The sequence below is a fragment of the Cryptotermes secundus genome, unplaced genomic scaffold (genome assembly GCF_002891405.2).
Source record: "Cryptotermes secundus unplaced genomic scaffold, Csec_1.0 scaffold508, whole genome shotgun sequence".
In the NCBI taxonomy this organism is placed as follows: Eukaryota; Metazoa; Arthropoda; class Insecta; order Blattodea; family Kalotermitidae; genus Cryptotermes; species Cryptotermes secundus.
Window position 1 is genome coordinate 1 of NW_019733326.1, and position 9,876 is coordinate 9,876.

The 9,876-nt window shown below is 47.2% G+C and overlaps 1 protein-coding gene across 1 annotated transcript; it reads right to left on the reverse strand.

Moving 5' to 3' along the window:
* Positions 1–2,329: 2,329 nt before the first annotated feature.
* LOC111867992 lies at positions 2,330–3,039 on the reverse strand. The gene is made up of 2 exons (XM_023858302.1): positions 2,661–3,039; positions 2,330–2,466 (listed from the first exon to the last, which is right to left on the reverse strand). The coding sequence occupies exons 1-2, from the start codon at positions 3,037–3,039 to the stop codon at positions 2,330–2,332; spliced, it is 516 nt and encodes a 171-aa protein (XP_023714070.1).
* Positions 3,040–9,876: the final 6,837 nt, after the last annotated feature.

Sequence of the window (9,876 nt, forward strand, 5' to 3'; positions counted from 1 at the left end):
AGCTAAAATTAACTAGAACAGAAATATTTGCCTTCAGTATGTGGACTTGAATTATGTTTCTACCTATACAATATACAAATACAAAGCTACGTTAAGTTAAAATTAGGTAAGATTTTGTGTTATTTTAGGTTAGGAAGCTGTTAAATGTAAATACACTTGTTGAATCTAATGCTTTTGCTATTTCTCCCATCTTCTCAATTACACCTCTGTTGCGATGATGCTTGTGTTTTGTTTGCCAAATCGGTGGTCTGGCAAATACTTCTGTTATGAGCAGTTCTACGTCCATGTTGCCGCGTTCAATCGCTTCCACAAAACAAACTAGACTGTTCCAGAGTTACCCGCACCGCTCCGCCTTACGTAGGCGTCAAAGTCCACGCCGGTGGTGCTTGTCCCCAGCCGAACCCAGTCTTCGGCTTCCGTGACGTCATCCTCACCACTTCTGTCCACCTCTGTCACGTCTGGCCCTTCTCGATTATTCACATAGCTACACTTCACAAAACAGTTCTGGATTGTGGACTGGGTAGGGTTCCCAGATACCCCATTTTCCCCGGATTCTTCCGTTTTTTCACCCAAATTTTGTTCCTCCGTTTATTATTTACCCGGAGTGGATAATTTACGTTTTTTTTATTTAAGTCCATTGCGAATTATATTTCATGGGTTAAATATCATAAAATTTATGTAATCCTTGGAAAATGACATTGTTATAGTTTCTTTCGTTATGTTGGATTTCGTGAATGTTGGCAACACTTGAGGTTCTAAACCAAAGCAGGGGTTGTTGGTATGCCTGATGCTCGGGCCTGCTGGTACCAGGCAAAGAGGACATTTTCCAGCTTGCTGTAGGTAGACTCCTTGCCCATATTCCTCTTCTTGGCTGACGTACCACACTTATCAGCCAGCTCTCTGATCTGCCTTATCTTTGCGATAATCGAATTTAGGGTTGATGGTGGCAGGCCTAGTCGCTTGGCTATGTCAGTCCTCTTCTCTGATGGGGTTTTTTCCACCTCCTCTATAATGCGCAGTCGTTCTTCTAAAGTCCGAACTTTTTTCGCAGGAAACGCCATGTGGGAGAAAATTGTTGATGACGCTAACAATAATACGAAGCACGTCGAGGATCGAACACGTGATGGACTGTATACTCAACCAAGCGAAATCGCGAACTTTCACACTAACATATCACGCTCGTTGTTTTGCAGGTAACACGCGCTCAAGGCCACATACCACACATGTTGACGGTACTGCAACTTGCTACGCCACGTTTCAAAAACATCAACCGCTTTTACTACTACCAATGCTTACTAACATTTGTGTGGTGTTGCACTTTCTTAAAAACGATCAATGAGGGATTAACATTCATGGGGACCAAGAATTCCCACCAGTAGATGCGAGAAAACGATAAATCGAAGAACGATCCATGCGGGTTTTATTTCCATAGATTAAATATAATTTGTTCAGGGACCACAGAAATTGAACGATGGATCCGGGAACGATAATAGATCGAGGTTTCACTGTATTTCCCTCAGTATCACTTGGGACTACTGTATCCTTTAAGAAAAGTAGATTGATAAAATACTGCCATTTTCCAGGATATGTTGCAGCACAGTGCAGGCGGAGTGCACACTGGCGCGTTACGATACGATGCTAGCTAAGGCGCACATTGAGCTGCCTGGCGCAATAGGGGAAGGGCAGGGCAGCACGGAAAAAATAACTGTGTGGCACAGTTGTCGACGTATTTTGGAAAGCAGTTTTGTTCAGCAGTTTGACGAAGGCAGGGGTAGTTTGTGCGTGTAACCAAATCGAAACTCAAAAACATGTTTGCGGAATACCTTGATTTGAGCTCTGAGTCTGATTCGGACAGCGAGTTAGAAACATTACTATTACTCTATCGGAAGTCGAGGAAGGTAAAGCTGTGGAACGGTGAGTACATGAAAAAAAGAGGAACTCAACGGGGATTTTGCACTGACAAGAGAATTCTCCAATGAACGATTTGTGAACTATTTCCGTGTGAATCGAGAGGAGTTCATAGCATGATTCAACCTATTATTTACTCCGAGGGATGCAATGCTCAAACTCCAATTGGAACTGAAGAAAAACTGGCAGTATTTTTGAGGTAAGTTTTTTATTTTATGTTTTTTTAAGAACTCTTAATATACATTACAATGTAATAAGAATCTGATAATATACATGGCAAAAACGCATAGAAATTTTTATTCTGAGAAATGGTTAATGAAAGAGAGTACGTTGGAAGATTCTAAGTTTTCACGAGAAGCCACCGTCTCTCCACAGAAATAGGAAGGAGGTTGCCCTGAAGAGCTTGTTGAAGCAGGAGAGCTTACATGTGTAAGTTGTCAACTTTTTTCACCTTCTTTGATTGTGGCGTTGGTGATACAGGAGATTCAGCAGACTCGTTTGCAGATGAATTACGTGATTCATCCTCTTCAACGTCGGCAGTGTTTGGTAAGTCCGAACCTTCATCATTTATCTCGTAAATAGGAGCACCTTCACAATTGTTGTGCCGCAGGGGGTCGTGGCCGCTGTCCCTTCCGGACTCCTTTCTCTCTCGCTCGACTCTCGAGCGGATTGGGCCTCCTCCGGGCCGTCCCGATCCCGGTGCCAAAGCTCGTAACAGTGGTAGCATTGCAGAACCAAGGGGTGGACCTCACCTGATGGGACCCTTGGTTTCACCCCTGCTCCGGGACCTAACCCCTTAGGACATTCCCTACTCCTAGCTCCTGGGGCTGGGCGCGATTCCCTTGAAGAACCAGTTCCCCTAGGACGTCGATGATCTTCCCCGAACCACCAGCCGGAAAAGTCGAGGTCAGGGTCCTGGCGACAGTCACGCGCATAATGTCCAATCTTCCTACATCGAAAACACCTACCAGCCTTCTTCTGCTTGGGTAGTCCGCGACTCCTTCTTCGCCCTTGGGGAGAATCGCTACCTCTAACGTAATCTCGCTGCTCCTCTGCTACCTTAAGGGTTTCCAACTCCGCTCTTAATGCCTCCACCTGAGCCTGAAGGGCTTCCAGTCCTCTCTGAGCCATCGTCAATGCTCGACTAAACAATAACCGTTGTGACCACGCCCTTTCCCAACTTAAATTTGTTATCCACAAGTTTCTCCTTAATACACTAACGTCCCTGGGTGGCGAGAGTCACCTACATGCACTCTTCTCACCTGTCGGCGTAAGTCCCGCAATTCGAGCAGAATTACAGTTTATCCCGCAGCTGCCACCAGTTTTGTTGTGCCGCAGGGGGTCGTGGCCTACTCCCCCCTTGGGGCACCAGTAGGTATCTCTCTCCAACCCCGGGACTCACAAGGGAAGGTAGTACAGGTTTTACATACATGCAATTTTACAATACATCCCTAAAGCAAAAATGTGTATATATTCTAAATGTGTTGATTACAACAAAAGCAAGTAAAATGGATGCCTTGTGGCTCCCGTTCTTGTAGCGTGTCCTATCCCCTTCCTCGTCCTCCTGTGCACAAGCAAAAGTAACAATATCTAAAGCGAAATAAGTCTAGTGATTACATAGTTCAATGAAGGTCCTATAGTCTGGAATACATCGAGCGATCCGGAGTGGTGATAGCCTCCGTCCTTCTAGTCTCACTTCACCTACAACATGTAGCTTACATTGTCCCTGCTGGCCTTCTCCTTAATTCTCTCTACTTCCAACTGATGCTCCCTAACTTAGCCTACCCTATTACAAGATAACAACTTCAAGACGAGTGACCTGTCACTTCTCTCTAGTGACCCGTCACGTCGTCGGGTGACCGACCATTGGCAAGTACTCACGTGCCCCCTTTCGTGGGTAACAACTAGATCCCATCTCTCGCCGGTTCCTGGGTCAGAGATGCCCCTCGCGATTCCGCGACGTCGTGCCCCTCGGGCTCGAAAAGCGTACTCTCTGGCGTCTGGCGACAATCGTCCAGTCTTAGCGCTCCCCGCCCCTGGTCCCAGGGTTCTTATACCATCTGGATCCGTGGGCGTGCTTCCGTCCTCATGGACGCATTGGGAATCGGCGATTCCCATTGGCTACATTCCCTATGGTTCTTAAAACTTGCCTATATTTGGTCTTTCCTGACTGCCTCATACTTTGTCCCACATGATGGGAAGTGGCTGACTAACGGAAATGAATAATCATGATTAACAGGATACATGAGCCAGCTTGATTTCCGTAGTTCGTTTCATCATTCTAACTCACCCATAAATTCATATCTACTAAACCTTAATATTATAATTTAAACATCAAAATCAAGTTTCCAAAATCCTGGGCACAACACAATGTTGGGCTTCAGGGTCTACGTGTTGATCTTCATTAGGAGGTTCTGAACTGTCATCATCGTCGGCGAAATTTGTATCACGGTTTTCATTGACCATGTAACGTGATAAAAATTCCATTTGAGCTTGGAACTGCCACGGTTTGATATCTGCAGCAGCAACTCCACTTCTTCTCATACGTCGCTGTTGTCGTAGAGCATCTCCGTGATTATTTCTTAATTTCAGTACATTTAGCCTCGTCATCTGAAAAAGAGAAAACGATATATTTCATATGAAGAAAGTCGTCTTCTGGCATCTGGCGCCGTGTATTCTTGGTTTTAACCGACGTTTCGGAGGAACGTATCGCCTCCATCTTCAGGGCAGGTGAATCGCGATGCGAATACGGAGAGCAGTAGATGCAATGATTCGGGTCAAGTCAAGTCAAGTCAAGTTTCAGTTACAACTGACGGTCAGTCAGTCTGTATGTCTTGGTGTCGAGCCCCAGCTGGGGCTCATGACCAGATATTTCTTTTTTGAATGAAAGTTACTGTCCTGTCCATTGGGGGGCGCCCTCTCTGACGAGAGGTCGGGTCTGTCATTTGTTAGTCAGTCTGCAGTTAACAGTCCATTGTCTGTATTTACACATATACAATTTGATATATATATATATATTTTTTTTTTTTATAACAATATGTACAAGGCCTCTGTCAGTCCAGGCTCAGTACAGCAGATTATGCCCCATTACTAGTATTCGCCACTACGGCAGTTTAGTCACTTGAACGGTCGTATGCCTGACCGCCGCCAAGTTTAAGCCTCTTATACTTTCTATGTCGGGCTTCGCCTTGACCAATATTACGAACATTCTCATTATCATGATTTTGTATGACTTCTGCTTGTTGCCTGCATAATTTTGTTATAAAGTCATATACGTATGGGATTTTGAATGCCATGTGCAGTTCGCGGATCGGTGTGCGCCTTGGAAAATTGCCAATGGTGCGGAGAACCTTGTTTTGCAGGCGCTGCAATTTCACTAGATGGGTGTCTGCCGCAAACTCCCAGGCGGGACTAGCATAAGTCATTACGGATCTAATGAGAGCTTTGTGGAGGGTCAGTTTAATGTTAGCGCTCAGTCGCTCAGTTTTGAATAGGGAATATACTCTGATGAATGTTCTGAAGGCCTTGGCTTCGATCATTTCTATGTGTAATCTCCATGTCACTCTTTTATCGAAGATTACACCTAGATATTTTGCGCTATTTACAAATGGAATATTTCTTCCATTTAGAGTAAGACAAGACTCAGGCGGTCGACGACTACGAGAGAAGTAGATCCCCTGAGTCTTGTCCTCATTAATTTTTATATTCCAGCGCTCACACCAGGTCTCCATTGAGTTGAGACCGCGCTGGAGTTTTCTAACAATAAAACCCTCTTTGCGATCTGTCGCATATAGACAGGTGTCATCCGCAAAGAGGGCCAGGTGAACTCCTTGAGTTTGGGGGGCATCATTTATGTACAAATTAAAAAGAGTAGGGGAAAGGACAGAACCTTGTGGCACCCCTGCTTGCATTTCCCTTGGCGTTGACATTTCGCCTTCTACCGAGACCCTGAATTTACGATTAGAAAGGAAAGACCCAATAAGTTTGGTTAAGTTGTGTGAAAATTCCAATTTTGATAACTTATACAGCAAGCCTGAGTGCCATGTGGTATCAAAGGCTTTTTCGATGTCCAAGAACACTGCAGCCGTAGACATTTTATTGTTGAAGTTAAGGGTCACGTGGTCCGCCAGCCTCATACATTGCAGAGTCGTGCTGTGACGTGCACGAAAACCAAACTGGCTTGCGTTGAGCAGGCCTCTGTCCTCAATGTGTTTCTTGAGGAATTTCAAAATTACTTTTTCGAATAGTTTTCCTGTCGTGGACAGGAGGCTGATTGGACGTAAATTTTGAGGAAATTTCGGGTCTTTACCGGGTTTTGGTAAAGCTATTATTTTTGCTTCCTTCCAAGTATTTGGAAAATGCGAGAGCCGAAAGCAATGATTGAATAAATGCGTTAGGTGAACCAATGGTCGTCTTGGAAGGTGCCTGAGGCATTCATTTGGGATGCCGTCAATTCCACAGGCCTTTTTTAATTTCAGGGATTTTATTAATTTCTGAACGTCACATGGTCTGATCTTTTGAGGGGGGCTGTCGTCAACGGTGTCTAGCAGAGCTTGAGCTCTAGCCTCCACCCGCCGTTCATGGTTTTCGCTGCACAGGTCATGTGGCGTGAACTGAATTTCTAAATAGTTAGCAATTTCGTTGGCTTTTTCTGAAGGATGAAATTTAAGACCAGAAGAACCATGAATAGCAGTTGGTGCCCTTGGTCCGTCTCTCTGAAGGAGGGACTTCGCAATGGGCCATATAGCCTGAGGTGTGACTTCAGCGTTACCTAATTTTGTTTCCCACCGTTCAAGTGCCTTTTTTCGGGTCATTCGCCTGATTGCTTTGGTGACCCAATTGACTGCCGTTTTACATGCTGGATCCCTGGTTTCTTGCCATAATTTTCTTTGCCTCTGCTTATACTTTATCAAACGATCTAGGCCAGGTAGATCGTTGTTTATGTCCGAAAGTGTAACTTTACTTGTCGACAACCTATATGCCGAAGCAATAGAGGCTGCAAATTCGCGTGCCGCTTTATCGGCTTCTACCCCAGACTTAATTTCTAGTTGAGGTGATATTAACTCAGAGGCGAGACTTTGAAACCGCTCCCAATCTGTAATTTTCTCAATAGGTTCCGAAAGATTCCTAATCTTAACGTGATCCAGTATGTGGAATGCTATTGGTAGGTGATCTGAATCCAAAATATCAGAGACGATGACATCTGACACTCTGATATTTTGGTGAACCACAATGTCCAACACGTCACCATTACCCGCAGGGGAATAGTGAGTGGGGCACTGTGGCGCTGAAATTTCGAAGTCACTCCTATTAAATAAATCAATGAGTTTCAAGCCTGAGGGGTTTGAGACTCTGCTATTCCAGAATGGGTTCTTAGAATTCAGATCACCTGCCAAGATTGACTTACGTCTAAAGCTTAAGAGCTCAGTGATGTCAGCATCACTCCAGGCTCTGCCTGGAGATTTATAAACAGCTGCAAGTAGTACTTGGCTGTTACCAATTGGTATGCAGACCCCTGTCGCTTCTACTGAAACAAGGGGTGGCAGGTCTACATGGTTGTGGGGAATGCCTTTTCTAACTGCAACGGCAGTTCCGCCTTTTCTGCCCGATTGGCGGTCGGTTCTGTAAAAGTGGTAATTTGGAATAAAGAACCTCTCATGAGGTTTCAGATGTGTCTCTGAAAACAGGGCCACATCTACGTGTAAGTCTTGCAGCTGTTTACTGAGCTCATAGCGCTGCCTCCCAATGCCATTCGCATTAAATGCTATGACTTTGAGGGGCCTATGAACTCTAGTGGCCATCTTGCTTCATGAGTTTGAGTACAATTTTAGTGATGGCCAATACTTTTTCATCTTCCGTTACTGCACCACTGACCTCTGTCATAATTTGCTGCACTATAGTCACTACTCTCAACATATTGTCGAGAGATGGATTGCTGGCGTGAGGAGCCTGGATTGACTGACCTGTTTCTTTCTGCAGTGCAGGGGCCGGTGCGGTCTGCCTCCTTGTTGTGGGTGGAGCCACTGGGACCCGGCTTTCCTGGGGGCGCTGCTGCTGTTCTGCTGTAGCGCCTCTGAGTGCCGCCGCGAAGGAGACACCTGGTGTGACCGTGGTTGACGAGAACACCCTCCCGGCGGTAGTTGTGGGCGTTCTCCGAGCCTTCCTTTTCTGTTGCTCCTCCCTGGCATGTTTGCAACCCCGATAATTGGCGGGATGTGGCTTTTCTCCCTCTGCCAATCGGCAGTTGCAACATACCGGGGTGGACGCAGAGTTCCCCTTTTCTGGGCACTCCTTGTGCAGGTGGCCACCTCCGCACCACAAACAACGTGGGGGTTGTTTGCAGTTCGCCCAGACGTGGCCGAACTGCTGGCAGTTGTGACACTGGGTGAGCCCATTCTGCCCTCTGTACGCCTCTACCCTGATGGCAATGTGGCAGAGGTTGGTCAGCCGGAAGATCTCCTGAGATTTGTCCGACCGGGAAAGGGTGATGAGGAAGAGGGGGAGGTTCCGGACTGTCCTCTCCTCCGAAGGCGACCCACGGGTCGACGTCATTTGCTTGACGCTCACGACGTCAAACCCAAGGGTCGTTAGACCTTCGGAGATGTCCTCCGCAGGGGTGTTGGGAGGGAGGTGGCGGATAACCGCTTTGATCGGCTTCTCAGCCTTGGGGAAGAAGGTAAAGTGCGGGAGTTTACTGGCCTCCAGGAACTTTCTGGTCAGAAGGAAGTCAGCCATCTCCTTCATGACGATTCTGGTTCCGCTCCTGGTGTTGCGGAACTCAAAATCGCCCGAGACTATCCCTTTGATTTTCCTCTGCAATTGTATCAGGTTTGTTGCAGAGGTGAGTACAATGGGAGGCGGCCTACCTGACTTGTTTGCCGATGGCTGCCCCTCTCCTGGCTTGTCGGATGTCTCCTCCGCGACGTCCATTGCCGATGTCCTTAGTGGCGCATAGAAGTTTTTAGTCGTCACTTCAGCCTGGGACTTTACTCTAGGGTCTCTCGGGCTTGGTGACGGCTTGAGTTTTTTGGTCTGTTCTTCCGAGGGATTTCGCTTACGCCTCCTTTGCTCGCGAAATTCCTCGATAGATTCAGATGGTTCGGGCAGTAGCGACTCTCGCAATTCCCTATGGGTGGTAGCATAGAGACGGAGCAGGCCTGTGAGCAGGGCCTTGCCGTCGAGGTGCCTACAGAGAACCGACCTCTCGTCCTCAGACTTACTTAATAGCTGGGTCCATACCGCGCCGTTTCCGTTAATGGAGGGCGAGGCATGAATCAGCCGCCCTATTGTTCGTAAGCCCTGGCCAAGGAGGTCAATGTCCTCTTCGCAGCCCGGGTTGTTACTTTTCAGGCTTTCGTGATTCCTCTCGTAGGAAGCCACGATAGCCCTCCAGCGCTCTTCACAGAGTGTAGGCTCCGTCATTTCGCCTGCTATAGACGGGACGGCCCCACCACCGATACGCCAGCCACAGACTCCTTTGATGGTCGCAGACAATCTCAAGTCGAGTCAAGTCAAGTCAAGTCAAGTCACGTCAAGTCAAGTCTCTCACAGCAACCAACTGCACACACACGATCCAATTTGTTGAATCCACAACTCCAATAGCCCCTGTCGCAGACACTCACGTCGCAGACCTAGGACTCGCCGAATCTCACACTAATTCGCAGCAATAATCAGTCAAACAGACAATCAAACTGTCCAACACCGCATGGCCAACTAACCCCCATGATTCGGGTGTGAAGAGCGCTAGTTTATATAGGAAGCAGAAGGGGTGTCGGGGAGAGGGGACCAATGGGAACAGTGAACAGCGATTAAGGCCATATATGGTCCGGGGGGGGGGGGCCGGCCAGTGAATCCAGGCAACTTGGTGGTCAATGGCACGGAGGTAGCGGGTAAACAAGAAGAACCGGTTGGCTGGGAACAGGCTACTGGCGGTCAGTGACGTGAAGAACTTGGGTTGCTGTGTGGAGT

Bases quoted from the DNA above. Each gene is read 5' to 3' on its own strand.
- LOC111867992 (XM_023858302.1), bottom strand. From the start codon at position 3,039: ATGGCTCAGAGAGGACTGGAAGCCCTTCAGGCTCAGGTGGAGGCATTA. The intron at 2,467-2,660 runs GTGAGGTCCACC...TAAATGATGAAG, and splicing joins GAAACCAAGGGTCCCATCAG to GTTCGGACTTACCAAACACT.